This window comes from Microcaecilia unicolor, chromosome 10 (genome assembly GCF_901765095.1).
Source record: "Microcaecilia unicolor chromosome 10, aMicUni1.1, whole genome shotgun sequence".
Classification (NCBI taxonomy): Eukaryota; Metazoa; Chordata; class Amphibia; order Gymnophiona; family Siphonopidae; genus Microcaecilia; species Microcaecilia unicolor.
In genome coordinates, this window is record NC_044040.1 from 16,913,200 (window position 1) to 16,932,337 (window position 19,138).

The 19,138-nt window shown below is 45.5% G+C and overlaps 1 protein-coding gene across 1 annotated transcript in view; it reads left to right on the plus strand.

Moving 5' to 3' along the window:
- Window positions 1–19,138, plus strand: part of LOC115478999 (collagen alpha-1(VII) chain-like) — a 309,662-nt gene that overhangs the window by 25,130 nt on the left and 265,394 nt on the right. The window contains exons 12-18 of the mRNA XM_030216704.1: window positions 2,707–2,853; window positions 5,085–5,204; window positions 7,043–7,201; window positions 9,294–9,419; window positions 12,077–12,226; window positions 14,302–14,433; window positions 17,990–18,136. Coding sequence (XP_030072564.1) covers window positions 2,707–2,853; window positions 5,085–5,204; window positions 7,043–7,201; window positions 9,294–9,419; window positions 12,077–12,226; window positions 14,302–14,433; window positions 17,990–18,136 — 981 coding nt within the window. The remainder of the gene's footprint in view (window positions 1–2,706; window positions 2,854–5,084; window positions 5,205–7,042; window positions 7,202–9,293; window positions 9,420–12,076; window positions 12,227–14,301; window positions 14,434–17,989; window positions 18,137–19,138) is intronic.

Below are 19,138 nucleotides of genomic sequence, written 5' to 3' on the forward strand. Positions count from 1 at the left end.
TGTGGCTTACATAGTTTTGTTATGACATTGTCATTCCAGAATATCAGATACAGTTAGTATTTGCATACAATTGCATATATTTGCAAATATTTGCATACAATGGAGGCAGTGCATGCAATAGATCTCATGTACATTCATTGCGGAAATCCTGATAACCAGACTAGGTTGCAGCCCTCGAGGACTGAGGTTGCCCATCCCTGCTTTAGGGTCTACTCTGGGTATCCAAAGAAAAATTCACAAAGTGCATGTTGCTAGCATTGCACAAATTGCAAACTGGTGGAGAGAGACAATCTTTGCAACTCATGGTGGTGACAGTAGGTGGCATAGGTGGAAGGATGCAGGCTATACAGAGCCAGTGACCAGCATGGGAAGATGTTTGCTTACCTTATGTCGTATGGAAGTGAGTGTGGGTGGGATGTATAGGCGAAATGTAATTTGGAGGGAAACAGGGTGTGTAAATGTGTCTGCAAGTGGATATGTGGGATCTCTATTTATTTATTTGTATCCCACATTTTCCCCACCTATTTGTAGGCTCAATGTGGCTTACATAGTACCGGACAGGCCTTTGCAGGCTCCGGTGTGAACAAATACAGGGCGATGTTGTGGTAAGATCAAGTTCATGTGGTACAGCCATATTAGGGAATCAGAGAACGGAGTTGTGTTATTTCCATTACGTGCTTTAGTTTGGTTGTGTTGCAGAGATTAGGCATTTAAGTTGGATCGGTAGGGTATGCCTTTTTAAACAGGTTGGTTTTTAGTGATTTCCGGAATTTTAGGTGGTCGTACATCGATTTCAAGATTTTTGGTAATGCGTTCCACAGTTGTGTGCTTATGTAGGAAAAACTAGATGCATAAGTTGTTTTGTATCTAAGTCCTTTGCAGCTTGGGTAGTGCAGATTTAGATAAGATCGTGTTGATTCGGATGTATTTCTAATTGCTAAGTCTATCAAGTCTGTCATGTAACTCGGGGCTTCTCCGTAGATGATTTTGTGAACCAGGGTGCAGATTTTGAAGGCAATGTGATCTTTGATTGGGAGCCAGTGTAGTTTTTCGCGGAGGGGTTTTGCGCTTTCAAATCATGTTTTACCAAATATAAGCCTAGCTGCCGTGTTTTGAGCAGTCTGAAGTTTCTTTAAGGTTTGTTCTTTACATCCCGCATAAATTTCATTGCAGTAATCTAAGTGGCTTAGTACCATTGATTGTATCAGGTTGCGAAATGTTTCCCTCGGGAAAAATTGCTTCATGCTTTTGAGTTTCCACATTGAGTGGAACATTTTCTTTGGCTCTCTAGTGTTAAGTTACGGTCCATTGTAACGCCGAGGATTTTCAAGCTGTCTGAGATAGGAAGGGTGTGATCTGGGGTGTTGATACCTGTGGGGATGTCTGCGCTGAGTTCGGATGAGAGGTTGAGACAATTTTTTCTTTATTCAGTTTTAGTTGAAACGCATTTGCCCATGAATCCATGATGTTCAGGCCGAGCTTGATTTCGTTGGTGATTTCTCTCAGTTTGGTCTTGTACATGTGGATGCATTAAGTGCCTGTACACAAAAGGAAGTAGCGTGAGGTTGAGGGCATGGGTGGGGCTGTTTATCCAGCAGTGGGTGAGAACCCCTTTGGAACCAGCAACTTGTAGCAAGTAACTAAAGGCGGAAGAGCGTATAACATCCAACCAGATTTGGGATGGAGGGGTTAGAGCAAGTAAGAAGGCCTGGGAAGAATGCAGGGAACAAGGGGGGGGGGGGGGAGTGTTCAGGATGAGGATGGAAGATAAATATTAAGATGTGCATGAATAGCCATATTCCAGCTAAGTGCTGTTCTGTAAAGTCACGCCTAGATGCAATGGTGCATATTTTGCAAGTGGGTGTGCGTATGGGATTGAGATTGGGCAGAGCATGGATGGGGTGTATATTTGCTTGCATAGATTATAGAATGCTAAAGAACTCGTAGAGATTATAATAATCTAGGTGCAAGGGTTTACACCACTCTATGGATGGTATGAATGTTCACACCTAGAATACAGGCATGTTTTTGGCATCGTACACTAGTATTTTATAAGGAAAAGCAGATAGCTACTTTTTTTTTCATAGAATAGGCTCCAGATAGGCACCTACATGTAGACACCCCTTTCTTGAATTACCTTCTACATTGTTTAAATGGCTTTTTTCCTTTTATTTTTGAAGAGTGTTTGCACTAGCCTGATCATAAAAGGCACCATCTTTCTTTGTATCTGCGTTCTAATTCCTTGGTATGGGATTTGTATACGAGAATGTGTTTCTTCACCTTTCTGAAGCAAAGATGTCCGCTTCTGGTAGTCATTGACCACATTCCTTAGTGGCGCAGCCACAGGTGGGCCGGGGCCCACCCAATTAAGGCTCAGGCCCACCCAACAGTAGCACACGTTTAGCGGTAGCTGGTGGGGATCCCAAGCTCCGCCAGCAGAAGACTTCCCCCTGATGGTAATGAAAACACCATTCTCCATGATACGAGCACCTGCGCATGCTCAGTTTTCAGCGCATGCCTGCTGCAGTCTACTAAGGTGGAAAGAAGCGTTTTCCCACCAGCTGAGAATTGTTTTGGTGGTGGGTGAAGGGGAGAACACTTGATGCCCACCCACTTCTTGCCTAGGCCTACCCAAAATCTGTTGTCTGGCTACACCTCTGAGCTACTGTATGTTCTGAGCTTCTTCACATGTTTTTCATTTTGCAGAGGGCAACATTCAGAATATTAACCTGGGAGACACTTATACCCAGTACCTGATCCAAGGCCTGCAACTCAACACCGAGTATACCGTCTCTGTCAACCCCATTTTTGTGGATATAGAGGGGCCAGTAGTGAATAGGAAAGTCACCACATGTAAGTAGAGTGCAAGAGGCTGCAGATTGGTCTGCAGGAGACCCAAATTCAGTTCCTAGGTTCAGTTTCTACCCCATCGGGGCGGGCGATATTTCACTTTTTGGTCTCTTTATTCAATACATTTTTGAATGAATAATTTTCTTTTTTTTTATCCTCATTGTTCTGAATTTTAATGTATGTTATGCTTGTATGATTTTTTTTATTGTATATGGTTTTATTGTTTAATTTTATAATTGCCAGCAAATGTTCTGATCTCTTCTGTATTTGTAATCTGTGCTTTTGAACCTCTGTTTGGGGGATTTGGCAGAATACGAATTGAACAGATTAGATAATATTAGTTACTGTTCACAGCAGAGGGGAAGGAGAAATTCCAAGTTTTCCAAAGAGACATGTATTGCTGGATTGTGACCTGAGGCCCAATAAAGAAAGAATCCCATTCCTTATAGATTCCAAATGTGCAGAGCAAGCATGGGGAATGAATAGTGAAAAATCACAAGTGAAAGTGAGAAGTAGTTAATGAGGTGACTAATGAAGTTAAGCAGGAGGGAGAATCAGAATACAAAGCCTTGTGTACTAGGGGAAGCATTTTCAATTACATTCAGTGTGAAACAGTAAGGTAAATGTAGGCGTTGATGGTTTGTGTGGCTGTTGGAATCTATTGTTTTGTTTGGACTGCAGCTGCTCTTTGCTGCTTCCAGAAGTTGCTTCCCTAGGTGCCTGCTTAGTCTTGAGTAATGTTAGGCTGGCCCTGAGTAAACCCAGGATTTCCTGTGCTTGTCCCTAATGACATGGAACTGTGAAGATTCCATTGGTCTTACTCTAAAAACAGAAAGAATGTAGCTCACAATGCAAAGGCCTTAAAGTGGGAAAGGGAACTGGAACTTGACAAACAGCCTTTCTGAGATTTTTGCAACTACATTCAAAGCGGTTTACATATATTCAGGTACTTATTTTGTACCAGGGGCAATGGAGGGTTAAGTGACTTGCCCAGAGTCACAAGGAGCTGCAGTGGGAATCAAACTCAGTTCCCCAGGATCAAAGTCCACTGCACTAACCACTAGGCTACTCCTCCACTCATTCCACCAATAAGAGCCAACCTCATCAGTGATGTCACAATGGCTTGATTGCCCGGTACTTGGCTCACTTCTGATCTTGTGATGTCATAAGGGAAAGGGGACTTGATTTACTGCCTTTCTGAGGTTTTTGCAACTACATTCAAAGCAGTTTTCATATATTCAGGTACTTATTTTGTACCAGGGGCAATGGAGGGTTAAGTGACTTGCCCAGAGTCACAAGGAGCTGCAGTGGGAATTGAACTCAGTTCCCCAGGATCAAAGTCCACTGCACTAACCACTAGGCTACTCCTCCACTAGCAACATTCCATGTAGAAGTGTGCCCTTGCAGATCAGCAATGCAGCCGCACAGGCTTCTGTTTCTGTGAGTCTCACGTCCTGCACATACGTGCAGGACGTCGGACTCACAGAAACAGAAGCCTGCGCAGCTGTGTTGCTGATCTGCAAGGGCACGCTTCTACATGCAATGTTGCTAGTGGAATAGCAACATTCCATGTAGAATCTCAAATAGTAGCATCAACATTCCATGTAGAATCTCAAATAGTAGCAACAGAACCTCAAATAGTAGCAACATTCCATGTAGAATCTCAAATAGGGAAAGGGAACTGATATACTGCCTTTCTGAGGTTTTTGCAACTACACTCAAAGTGGTTGGTTTACATATATTCAGGTACTTATTTTGTACCAGGAGCAATGGAGGGTTGTGACTTACCAAGAGTCACAAGGAGCTGCAGTGGGAATCAAACCCAGTTCCCCAGGATCAAAGTCCACTGCACTAACCACTAGGCTACTCCTCCACTCTCCACAGACAGACACGTTTAAGCTCCTGTGTACAGTCCGTTTTCTCATGCGGCAGGTGTGGGGTCTGGTCCTCTGGCACAGAATGCTCCCAGTGGTTCTCAACCCAGTCATGGAGACACACCCAGCTCATTGGGGTTTCAGGATATCAGCAGTGAATATGTATGAGAAACATTTGCATACGATGGAGGCAGTGTATGCAAATCTCTCTCATGCATATTTATTCTGGATATCCTGTAAACATGACTGGCTGAATCACTGACTGCTGAGAGGGAAATGATGGAACTTTTTTGCCACGAAAACAGGCGCTCGCTGCAAAGAAATCTCAATGAGTTCATCTCTCTGTTTTTTTTTGGTAAGTGGCATCCAGTGCTGTCCAGAGCCTGAAAGCGAGTGCAGTCACCATCAACACTGCTGTGATATCATGGAACTCAGTGCCTGGGGCCACGGGATACAGGCTGGCATGGGGTCCTACTCCAGGTAAGGTTATAAGGCAGTGGCTCTCAACCCAGTCCTCAGGACAGAGCCAACCAGTCAGGTTTTCAGAATATCCAGAATGGATATGCATTCACTTCTAAATATAGGATCACTACCTATTAACAATGATTAATTTCTACACTATTTTCTCTTAAATCATTGTACATCACTTTAAATTATTTACAAAAATACCTTTATTCACTTAATAGAAAATCTACAAAAGACAAACGTTTAAAACAAGCCCACCAGATACCTGAACTGAGTTCAAATTTGCCCAATATTGTGCATTACCACTTAAATCTATCCTAACCTCTTGAATACCCAACTATAATATCCTTACCTTCAGGGCCGTGCCGATGCGGTAAGCGAGGTAAGCACCGCAGGAGGGCGCCCACCTCTGGAGGGCGCCGCCGCAGTGCTTACCCTCGCCCCGCGCCGCCGAGGCCTTTAAATCTTTTACTTGCAGTCGCAGCAGCGTCTGTGAAAACGGAGCGCTGCCGACATCTCCCTTCCCTTGCACTCGTTGGTTCCCTCAGTGTCCCGCCTTCTTCTGACGTCAGAAGACGTCGGCAGTGCTCTGCTTTCACCGACGCTGCTGCGATTGCAAGTAAAAGATTTAAAGGCCCCCAGGGCGCGCAGCGATCATCTTCACGGGGGGGGGGGGGGGGGGGGGGAGGGGCGCGCGCACGCCAACTGTTCTTCTGCGGGGGGGCGGCATAGACCCTTGGCACGGGCCTGCTTACCTTCACCCCCTGGAGCTGGTACCTATTCATCCACCGCCAGTGTTGCATAGTAATTAAGTAAATTTACTAGTTACTGTACTTGAGTAAAAGTTTTGTTACTTCTACTTGTAAAGAAGTACAGGATAACATTTGTTACTTTTACTGTTACTGAAGTAATAATGTCACCAATTTTTACTACTTTTACTCAGGTACGTAAGTATTGTCATACTATCACTGGGATAGACCTGGCAAGTACCTGGCAAGATCCCAAAAAAGTACAATACATTGTACCCTGCTTATCCTAGAAATAAGCAGTGGATTTCCCCCCATAAGCAGTTAAAAGTAAAAAGTAAAAGCAGAAGTGAGATGTAAATGACGCTTCCTCAGAAAACCAAATGAAACAGCAAAACCTGGAACAGGATTTTGCTATTGCAAACCTCATCAGACAAACAGTTTATAACTCATCGCAAATTTGGCTGTTCAGGGAACACAGCCTATGAGAACAGCAGAGTTGCCTGTGTTTCTTGAACTGGTTACTGAACAGCCAACAGGTCAATGATGAATTGGGTCACTTTAAAGTAGAGATGAAGCTGTTTGCAGTTCTCGGTGAACAGACAAATGTATCTATCACAACAGACTGCTGGTTATCCCATGGAAAATGTTACATTGGGGTGGCTGTCCATTGGATTGATAGAGGGGAGAGACCTAGGGCATCCCAGCCTAGGGGAGGGTTAGGAGGGGGGTGTTAGAGAGGCCTGGTGGTTATCCAGTGCATCCACTCCGCAGGTGGAAAAGAACAACGGTGTCCCATGACAAATCACAGGAGCAGGTGCAGGAGTGGGAACAGAACCGGTCTCTCCAAATAGCAGACCGAAGGCGTCCATGCCTTCGGTCTACTTTTTGAAGAGCCCAGTTCTGTTCCCACCCCTGCACCTGGTCCTGTGATTTGTCGTGGGACACCGTTGTTCTTTTCCACCTTTGGTGGTTTTGCTGCCCATGGATTTCTTAACCATGTGAATTAATTTCCCTGAAGTGCAGTGTCCAGCGGTGTTGCATGAATACTACGATGAACGCTATCAGTATTCGTTCTCTTTTTTTGTTTCTCACTCTTTCACCCAGAGTTCTTTGGGAAAGACCGCCCACGGCAGCTGGCTCTCAATAGTTCCACCACGTCCCACCAGTTGCAGGGTCTGGCTGATGACACGGAATATGTAATTTCTCTCTATGTGCTGTTTGGCTCCATCGTGGGACCCGGCATCACAACCACTGCCAGGACCTGTGAGTAACCCCCCCCCCCCCCACACACACACACACACACAATGGTAGACTCCTTCTAGCAGAGTATTATAATACTTATTCTATTTGCTGTGATTTTTGTGATACATTGAGCAGCATAATCGAACGGGGATAACCATCTCTAAGGACGTCCCGGCGAAGGGGGGAGGGGGAACCCGTATTATCGAAACAAGATGGGCGTCCATCTTTCATTTCGATAATACAGTCGGGGACGCCCAAATCCCAACATTTAGGTTGACCTTAGAGATGGTCCTCCTTAGGTCGTCCTTAGAGATGATCGTCCCCGGTTTTCGGCGAAAATGGAAGCCGAGGACGCCCATCTCAGAAACGACCAAATCCAAACTCTTTGGTCGTGGGAGGAGCCGGCATTCCTAGTGCACTGGTCCCCCTGACAGGCCAGGACACCAACCGGGCACCCTAGGGGGCACTGCAGTGGACTTCAGAAATTGCTCACAGGTGCATAGCTCCCTTACCTTGGGTGCTGAGCCCCCCAAAACCCACTCCCCACAACTGTACAACACTACCATAGCCCTAAGGGGTGAAGTGGGGCACTTACATGTGGGTACAGTGGGTTTCTGGTGGGTTTTGAAGGGCTCACATTTACCACCACAAGTGTAACAGGTAAGGGGGTGGGCCTGGGTCCGCCTGCCTGAAGTGCACTGCACCCACTAAAACTGCTCCAGGGACCTGCATACTGTTGTCAGGGAGCTGGGTATGACATTTGAGGCTGGCAAAAAATATTTTTTGAGGGTGGGAGGGGGTTAGTGACCACTGGGGGAGTAAGGGGAGGTCATCCCCAATTCCCTCCGGTGGTCATCTGGTCAGTTCGGGCACTTTTTTGAGGCTTGGCTGCAAGAAAAAAATGGACCAAGTAAAGTCGGCCAGTTCTCGTCAGGGACGCCCTTCTTTTTTCCATTATCGGCCAAGGACGCCCATGTGTTAAGCACGCCCCAGTCCCGCCTTCGCTATGCTTCCGACACTTTCCCAGGAACTTTGGTCGTCCCCACGACGGAAAGCAGTGGAGGGCGCCCAGAGTCGGCTTTCGATTATGCCGATTTGGGCGACCCTGGGAGAAGGACGCCCATCTCCCTATTTGTGTCGAAAAATAGGCGCCCTTCTCTTTCGAAAATGAGCCCATATGTGACTCAGGTGTCACTAAAGCCCTTACAGATACAGGCAAAGATTCTCTTGTCAGGCCCTTGTAGGGATGGAACTGCCCTGGAAGCAGCACAGGGGACACAACACCTAAGCAAACACTGCAAACAAATACTATAAGTGTCTCCTTATAATCTTTTTGTTTTAAAAGGTTCAGCACAAATTCAGTTTTAGCTAATGTGTAGTTAGAAAAAGCTAATGTGTATATAACATTGTAGCCATCTGTAGTATTTTCAATATTCTTTTCTAAAGCTGCACCTTTTCATTAAGTCTCTGGGGGTCCTTTTAATAATCCACGTAAGCGTCTACGCATACTTAACATGCGCCAAAATAGAGTTACTGCCCGGCTACCGCGTGGCTCTTGCGGTAATTTCATTTTTGGCCCGTCCTATACGTGCGTCTGAAAAATATTTTTTATTTTCAGCCGTACGTATCGGCCACGCACTAAGTGGCATTTGACGCACGTAGGTCATTACCACCTGGTTACTGCGTGAGTCTTGACTGCCAGGTCAATGGCTGGCAGTAAGGTCTCAGACCCAAAATGGACGCGCGGCAATTTTCATATTGCCGCACGTACATTTTCGTCAAAAAATTTAAAAAGGCCTTTTTTACAGGCGTGCTGAAAAATGGATCGGCACACTCCCAAAACCTGCGCCTACACTACCGCAAGCCATTTCTCAGAGCGCCTTTGTAAAAAGGACCCCTGGGTTAACTGTGGTGTGTGTTTTCATGACTGTTTTTTCGTATTAATAGATGTATTAACTGAACCTTCTTTTGTAATGTATTGATTTATATAATTTGAAGATTATTTTTTGTTTGATACCCCATTTTTTGTGATTATTACAAAGGACTAACGTAGCTGCTGCATATTAGATTTTACTGTTCAAACACTAAATTGAACCCTGGTTTAATTTTGCAGCCCCGCTTGGCTATGTGTCCAATTTCAAGGTGACGTCATACACAAGCACATCTGTCTCCCTTGCATGGAGTTCAACAGCTGGAGCTACTGAATACAAAATCACTTGGATCCCAGCAGCACAGAAAGGTGAACTGTGCCTGGTTTGAGTATATTTGTAATATTTATTTGTCTATGGCATTTTATACTCCTGGGGGAATTCTGCACAACTGAGCAATGCAAAATTTGCACAGGATTCCCCCCTAAGCAGAATGTGAGAATTCTGGAGAAGCACCGATATCAACCGCTCTCCTCAGTCTCTTTCCTCCTCCCTTGCAGAGATCGTGGAGCAAGAGAAGGGAGAAGCGAGCTACCGCACACTGAGCAACTTCCTCCTTCTGTGCTGGCTTAGACCCGATTGTTCACGTGAACTGTGGAGCTGTACAGACAGTGGCGTAGCTACAAGGGGCCATGGGGGGCCTGGGCCCCCCAATTTGGCTCCAGAGCCCCTGGTTTGGATAGTGGGGGTCCCCAACCCCCGCCAGTTGAAGCGTTTGTCCAGCGCTGGTCTCCAGCTCTTCGCCGCATTGCCTGACCTGCTCTTCCCCTCACGTGGTGTGCATACTCGTTTTAGTGAAACTGAGCTTGTGCGAATGCGCGTGCTCAGTTTCACTAAAACGCGTACGCATGCGACGTGAGGGGAAGGGCAGGCAATGCGGCGGAGACTAGCGCTGGACAAATGCTTCAGCTGACGGGGGTTGGGGATCCCAGTCAGCCAAGGTATGTGAGGAGGCGGCAGCAGCGGCGGGGAGGCAGGCCAAAATATGCTTCCACACTTTGGGGATCTGGATCCCCCTCACATCGAGGTCTGGCTATGCCACTGTGTGCAGAGGTCCGTATTATTCACATGAACAGTTGGGTTTAGGCCAGCACAAGAGGAGGAAGCGGCCTGATGTGAAGGGGTCCACTTCCTTCCTTTCTTGCCCACCTCTTCAGAAAACATATCCCCGTTGAGCCAACCTAACCATCCAGCGGACCAATCCTACACTACCCACATAGTCGACAGCTCGAACGGACAAGGGCCAAGCTTCACGACCAACCCACACCGATCTCTACATATCCAGATTGTTCTATACAAATTGCTAATCTGTTTAATATCTTGTAACCGTCCACTCTGTTCCATGTAAGCCACATTGAACCTACCAAGAGTTGGGATACTGCAAGATACAAATGTATTAAATGAATAAATGTTATCTCTGTGGAGGAGGGGGAGAGACTAGGGAGAGCTGATGCTAATGGCTTGGTGTGCCATAGGGATGAGAAGGGGGAAGAAGAGCAAGGTGAGTGTGTGATGGAGACCGGGGAGTAGGGCAGAGAAAGCTGAGATTGTACCATGGGGATGGGGGGAGAATAAGCTGAGAATGTGCCCATAGAACAATTGTTGTTCATGGATTGAGAAACCTGCAAGGGAGGGGGGGGAGCTCAAGAAGAGGGCTTTCTAAGGGGACCTCGTATGAACTATAAAAGAGTATAAAGGAGACTCACAATCCTTGTGGGGTTTTTTTTCTTTTGGATTAAAGCTGAAATAATCAAAGCTCCTTGAACCAGTAGCAGTGGGGGAGGGACCATAACCAAATTAGATAGGCTCAGCATTGAATATTCAGGTCTAAGGGGCCCTTTTACTAAGGCGCCTATGCGCATACAATGTGCGCCAAATTAGAACTACTGCCCGGCTACCATGCGCCCCGGGCAGTAATTCTAATTTTGATGTGCGTCCAAAATCCACGGCAGAAAATAATTTCTATTTTCTACCGCGTGGCACTAACTGGGCAGTGATGGGCAGTGTATGCACGCTGACGATTACCGCCCAGTTAACACGTGAGACCTTACCGATAAGTCAATGGGTGGCGGTAGGGTCTCACGCCCAAAATGCACGCACGCTGGTTTTTATTTTGCCGCACGTCCGTTTTTGGACAAAAAAGGGGCCTTTTTTTGCAGGCGTTCTGAAAAATGGTCCTGCGCATGTCCAATACATGCGCCAACACCAGCGCAGGCCATTTTTCAGCGTGCCTTAGTAAAAGGGTCCCCTAACCTGCTTATTTTCGAAGTAGAAGGGCGGCCATCTTCCGACACAAATCGGGAGATGGCCGGCCTTCTCCTAAGGCCCATCTTGTTTCGATAATATGCTCGGGTACGCCGCTTTACGGGGCCGTCATTAGAGATGGCCGCCCTTATAGATGGGCGCCCCCGTTCAGTTATGCCCCTCTAAGTTACCCAGTGGTGGTCAGCATGTATAGAAACTAAGGATATCTAGAAATAGTACCGGAGAGAAGTAAAGAGTACTGGTTGCAATGCCTCTACTCCACTGTTATTGGAAAACAAAGGGAATCTTTTATTAAATATTAGCGTATGTTACCTGCTACAGGTCCCATTTTATTCTTATGAGCCCTGCTACAGATATGTGCTAACTGTAAGTAAAAGACCACTAAAGTTTGCCGGTATATTGGCTGATCTGGTAAACCAACTTGGAAACAACGCTTCACATACAGAATGGAAATGGGACTTGATATACTGCCTTTCTGAGGTTTTTGCAACTACATTCAATGCGGTTTACATATATTCAGGTACTTATTTTGTACCAGGGGCAATGGAGGGTTAAGTGGCTTGCCCAGAATCACAAGGAGCTGCAGTGGGAATTGAACCCAGTTCCCCAGGATCAAAGTCCACTGCACTAACCACTAAGCTAGAGTTTTTTGGGTTTAAAATCAGAGGCAGAGTGAAGTGACTGGGTATCCTTTTTTTCCCAGAACGTGGGGCCCTACAGAGTCAATATGTGGACTCCAGTGTCCTTGCTTACCGTGTGGACAGTCTGCTGCCGAACACACAATATGCCATCAGTGTCCATGCCATGTACGGCAACTCTGAAGGACCTCCAGCCACGCTCCTGCAAAACACTGGTAGGTCACTTCGCTTGAGTGTCTGGGTTCTGGCGTAAGGTAATTTGATTGGCCTTTTTATTAAACTAATGACAGGGCTCTGCTTCCTTTATTGGATCTGTGCTTATAGTAGAACGCACAGGTATTAAGTGTGTGTGGTTCTGGGTTCCACTGAACACAGACGGGGGTGCAAGGATTCCAGAAATTGGAATAACTGAGCAGTTTATCGGCATAAGGCATGACCTACCTCAATAAATTGTAAAGAGCTTCCTGCTCAAAGTTCTCCTAGGGAGCAATTTAGGGTTGTGCCAAAGCTGCGGTGACTTTTTAGATTATAGTCTAAAAGGTTTTTCAAGAATTTTAAAGATTTTTTAAAAAATAACAATTCTCATTATTTTTATAGCGCTCCTGGATATATGCAGCTCTGGTATGGTAGTGATAAATATTTAGGTGCAATGGTCTGGATTCGGTAAATGGCGTCCAAAGTTAGGCGCCAGAAGGATCTGCGCTAAGATAGTGTTCAGCAAAAGGTGCTTGGCGCAGAGTGCCCTTTGAAAACTAGCTTAGCGTGGATTTCATGTCTAACTTTGGTCTGCAAAAATTATACCTGCTGAAAGCTGGCGTAAATAGTAGTCCCTGATTGAGGCAGTTGGGCGCATTATGGGGGTCATCTTTTACTAAGGCGCGCTGACGTTTTTAGCACGTGCTAAAATTGGGCTTGCGCTAAACGTTAGAGACGCCCATAGGAATGCATTGGCATCTCTAATGTTTAACGTGCGACCAATTTCAGGGTGCGCTAAAAAAGTGAGCACGCCTTAGTAAAAGGGCATCTATATTATTCTATAATATCGTACCAAACTTCTGGGAACAGGGCCGCCGAGAGACTAGGCCGGGCCCGGGGCAAGGCCACTCCGCCTCCACCCCCCCTCCCCCGCCGCTCCTCCCTCCGCTGCAGTCCGCGGTCTCACCTGCCTGCCTCCATGGCTCTGGGCCCCCTTCATTCAAAGCGGCAGTCGCAGATCGCGTCTCTTCTGGCCTTCCCTCCCTGGGTCCCGCTCTCGTCTGATGTAACTTCCGGTTTCCGCGAGGGCGGGACCCAGGGAGGGAAGGCCAGAAGAGACGCGATCTGCGACTGCCGCTTTGAATGAAGGGGGCCCAGAGCCGTGCAGGCAGGCAGGTGAGACCGGGGACTGCAGTGCCGGCGGCCTGACCCCGGCGCCAGGCCCCCCTTGGAGGCCCGGGCCCGGGGAATTTTGCCCCCTCCCGCCCCCCCCTCTCGGCAGCCCTGTCTGGGAATGCCTCCTAATCTGCCCATGTTCTTTCCATAGCCACACCCTTTAGGCGTTCTTGTACTATAAAATTTAGGGGTGGATGTTATAGGATAGCGCCTAGGGAAAATATGCACTCACAAATCCAAATCGGTGACAATTGAGTTTTTTGTTTGGAATAACAGATAATCGGTGCCTTTAGATAAGGAGTTCCAGATTTTAGAGCCTTGAAATGAAAAGTTAGCAGTATGGATTGTTTTGTAGGTTACTTTCGTACAAGTCGGGAAATGTACCATAAGATATTCTCTAGATGATTTAGAGGCATTACGTGAATGTAATTGTCAGGTTGTTCATGTATATTGGGGCTGAACCATACAAGTTTTTGTGAACGAAGGTACGTAGTTTGAATGATGATCTATCATTTATTGGCAGCCAATGAAAATCGTACAGAAGGGGGTTGCTTTGGTGAAGCGTGATAGTCTGAAAATGAGACTTTCATATCACATTCATTGCTGATTTAATCATGAATTGATAATGTGAGTGACTGTTGAGCAGACTGGATGGACCATTCGGGTCTTTATCTGCCATCATTTACTATGTTAACTGTTAATTATTGATTGTTGACACCTCATTAACTAATTTGTAACCCTGCATCACTAACCTTTAGCATGCAAGCCTGTAGCCATGAAGAGATAATCGTTGTTACTTCTTCTTGACTACAGGATGGTCACTATCTATAGGTATGGATGGCTTTTAATTTTATATTGTCTTCTTAAAAAGAAGCAAAAAAGTTACTTCCTCTCAGTTCTTCGGTTTCTTTTACTTCAGATGGAAACCCTATTCAAATCCCGCCGGTACGAGAGCTGAAGATTATTGACACGGGCGTGAACTCTCTGAAACTATCCTGGAGGAGGACCCCTGGCATAAGGAGTTATCGAATCTCCTGGGAGCCCTTTACTGGTGACCTTCAGGGCACATCAGGAACTGTTCATATTACACTTTTAAGCAATTGCAGCTCTGCTTAGTTCCCACCGACAGTTTAAATTAGATATGTGCTCAAATTGGCACACGTTTAAATTGGGACCATAGGTAGTTTTATAGTAGGTTTATTTATTTGTTGCATTTGTATCCCACATTTTCCCACCTATTTGCAGGCTCAATGTGGCTTACATAGTACCGGAAAGGCGTTTGTAGATTCCGGTGTGAACAAATACAATGTGATGTTGTGGTAAGATGAAGTGTATATGGAAGAGCCACCATAAGAATCGTAGAGCGGAGGAGTAGAGTTATGTTCATTACGTGCTTTAGTTTTCTTGTGTAGCCGAGGTCAGGCATTTAGGTTGGATCGGGAGGGTATGCCTTTTTGAACAGGGTGGTTTTTAGTATTTTCCGGAAATGTATGTGGTCGTACATCGTTTTCAAGGCTTTTGTAGTCTCCCCACCCAAGTCCATAAATGTACTTTTTTTCGTGCCATTCGTGTTTCAGAAATTACAAATTTGGGGCTCAATTTGTAATCGGCAGACTACACAAAAAGGTGACAAAATACACCAATCCTGTCTTGTAACACGACATCCGTTGATATAAATGGGAGAAAACCTCGGTTAAAACATGTCAGCAGATAAAGGTCCATCAAGTCTGCCCATCTTTTCCCATTTAATGCATTTCTTAATCAATCCTTGGCATTTCAGTTCTTTTCCCCAGAGATACCCTGTGCTAGTCCTACATTTAATTGAAATTTGATGCATTTGTCTCCATTATGGATACACGGAGGGAAAAAAAATTAGGCGCCCTTTAACTAAGCTGCGTAGGTGCCTATGCGCGCCCAACGTGCGGCAATTTTGAGTTACCGCCCAGCTACCGCATGGCCCTTGCAATAATTGGTGCCAATTAAGGTCAATAATTGACAGTTAAAGGCTCGTTAGCCTATCAAGTTGCACATGCATCCCGGGAACACTCCCAAATCTGAGTGCCATTATACAGAATCCAGTGGATGATTTGTATCACAAGGTCTGTTTCTCACATGGGCTCAGAGGGATATCATATGCAATGCAAGACCTAACAATTTTCCGAAGACTACTGAAAACTAACCTGTTCAAGAAGGCATACCAGAACGAACCATCCTAAATACTAAACATTCAGACCTACATGAACCAGACAATACTGAACTACTATCACTTGACTGTTTAACCCCATTGCTATTAATGAAAGATGCACAATGCACACTACCACTTTACTTCTTATGATGTAAATGACCTTTCTATAATCGATTACCTAACCTATGCTACATTTCACTCTATTACTCAATAACTTCTATGCAATACCATAATGTATTCTTCTTTACCATGCATGTATACACCTAATGCAATACCAATTGTAATTCTGTACCCGGAAATGGCGATCGCCATTATGGCATAATGTAAGCCACATTGCGCCTGCAAATCGGTGGGGAAATGTGGGATACAAATGCTATAAATAAATAAATCATATAATCATAGAAAACCAAGGACAGATGAGACCTCAACAATCCTAGTCCATTCGCCTACCTGGAAGGAAGAACCACTGCACCTACATCATCCTCAGTGGCTATTTAATTTATGCTTACAAACTCCCAATCTTTTTCAGCGGGGTGCATATGACCAGCTGGTTGTACAAGTCAAGGAAATCCTATCATATCTGAATGATGGGCTCCTTCCTGCTCCACCTTTGTGCTCTAGGACTGTAGCATGCTATGTACAGGGGCGTAGCCAGACAACAAATTTTAGGTGGGCCTAGGTAAGAAGTGGGTGGGCACCAAGTGTTCTTCCCCCTCCCAACCACTACCATTATTATAATCTAAAAATATTCTTTGCTAATATTTATAGTGGCTTGTTCTTATGAGACCCACATTCATTACCTGAAAGTATTAATTTTAGAAAATCCCTAGTAACATTTAGGTGAATTTTCAGCTGAAAATTTAGACTCCTAAGTTTGGTAGGAACACACACATTGCCACGCGGTAAGAATAATCTTACCGCATAGCCATGTCTTTTTAAGGGGCTTTTTACCTGCTATGGTGAGCTAGCGCAGAGCCCTTTTTACTGCAACTTGGTAAAAAGGACTTAACATGCCATGAACTCATATCAGGAGAATCCCCGACCTATATGAGCAACTTGATAGACCTTCCAATTAGAAACAGATCTATATCATCACGAACATATCTCAATTTACACCTTCCCAACTGCAAAGGTATCAAATACAAAACCTACTATGCGTCCAGCTTCTCCTTTCTGGGTAGTCAACTTTGGAATGCACTACCTAGACCCATCTGAGCAATTAACAACTATTTACCATTCAGGAAAATGTTAAAGTTCCATTTCTTCAAGCAAGTTTACCCTAACCAACCAACTTAATTCTACCAGCCCACCTACACTACCCCTGATCTGAAGATGACACTAAATCTGGCACCAATCACACCTCTGACCTAATTTCCAATCCCCTTATACTCAATCTCCACCCTTCTGTTCTCTACCTTTTATACCATTCCCCCCCCCCCCCAAATCTCCTTCCCTTTACCTATCCTTTCCTTGTCTACCTCCCCTACTGCAATTCATTATTCTTGGGCACTGTTGCCATTATATTTACCACAGTTTATAATATTCTTCTTACATGTACTTTGTAATGCTTTTCTTTACTATGTAAGCTGCATTAATCCTGCCGTATGTGGGAAAGCGCGGGGTACAAATGTAATAAATAAATAAATAGGGGACAAATTTAGGCACCTAACTCAGGAGCTAAAATGTAGGGCTCAGCTTTTTGTGAATATCAGTCTCCTTTTGTGTAATGTATGTAAAAATGGGGGTGGGAAGTGCAGGGGGATCCCTATGTTGACAAACAATGGGGTACAGCTGAGCCTTGAAAACATTTTCTTTTCAGGCACCACAGGACATGGTTTGCCCAGTATGACCTTCGAGGCGTGGAGGAAGAAAGGGCACTATAAGAACATAAGAATAACCAATGGTCTATCTAGCCCAGTATCCTGCTTCCAACAGTGGCCAATTTAGGTCACAAGTACCTGGCAGAATCCCAAAGAGTAGCAAGATTCTAGAATCCCAAATAGTGGCAAGATTCCAGAATCCCAAAGAGAACCAAGATTCCAGAATCCCAAATAGTAGCAAGATTCCAGAATCCCAAATAGTAGCAAGATTCTGGAATCCCAAAGAGTAGCAAGATTCCGGAATCCCAAATAGTAGCAAGATTCTGGAATCCCAAAGAGAAGCAAGATTCTGGAATCCCAAAGAGTAGCGAGATTCTGGAATCCCAAGGAGTAGCAAGATTCCATGTTACAAATCCCAGGGCAAGCAGTGGCTTCCCCCATGTCTATCTCAATAACAGACTATGGATTTTTCCTCCAGGAACTCATCCAAACCTTTTTTTTAAACCAGATATGCTAACCATTGTTACCACATAGAAAGGTAAAGACTGGGCAGGAGAAATGAAGGCAATTACTATAACGCTTTCTCTTTCTTTTGTTTACAGGAGGTCCGGAACGTACTCAGACTGTTCCAGCAGAGACAACATTTTTCACCGTTCCCAAACTGCAGGAAGGTGTTACTTATACCATTCGTGTGTCATCGATGGTTGGTGAACGTGAGGGAAGTCCGGTGCTCCTCACCGCCAAAACGTGTGAGTACTGGACATCAGAGAAGGAAGGCAGGACTTTGTGATGTGGACAGATGCAACTGAATAAGATGATTGGCTGTGCATGATAGCTTCCACGTAACACCATGTTGAGATTAAGGTGATAGGAAATATGGTAAATTACCTGGAAATTGTCATGGGGTAAAATTTCACACGGTCTAACTGTCTAACCTTTGGCATTAGGTGGTTAGATGATGATCAGCAGGGCCGTGCCAACACAGTAAGCGTGGTAAGCGCCACAAGCGCCGCAGGGGGCGCCAGCCTTCAAGGGCGCCGTGCTGTAGTTGTATTTAAAAAAAAAAAAACCTTACTTCTCCGCTCCATCCCCGATTCCCCGGCGCTTTAAATTTACCTCGCTCCGCCTCCGACGTCTGCGCAGCATCAGTGAAAGCGCTGCCTGTCTGACGTCTCTCCACCAGCCTTCCCTTCGCTCGTTCGTTCCCTCTGTGTCCCGCCCTCAAGGAAATGACGTCAGAAGAAGGCGGGAAACAGAGGGAACGAACGGTCAAAGGGAAGGCTGGTGGAGAGACGTCAGACAGGCAGCGCTTTCACTGACGCTGCGCAGACGTCGGAGGCAGAGAGAGGTAAATTTAAAGCACCGAGGAAGGTCCGGGGAGGGGGGGGGCGCGCACCAGCCAGCCAACTAATAGTCTGCAGGGGGGCGCCAACTGATGGTCTGCAGTGGGGCGCCAGAGACCCTAAGCACGGCCCTGATGATCAGCCCCAGTTATAATTGTTTGGGGCTGAGAGGCTAAATTTAGCAAAATTATGTAGCTCAGCTTAGCTGCTGCCAATGTGAGCTAACCCAGAGGAATTCCTGGGGTTAGGAGAAGCCAAATGCAAGCTTAGGTATAAGTGTCCAGATTAGACAGTGCTATCCATTGACCTAGTGCCACTGAATATATATTTAATAAGTGACCACAACAGCGAATATCCATGTAGATTTAGGCCTGCTATACATCAAGCCCTATTCTTGATTCCTAATGT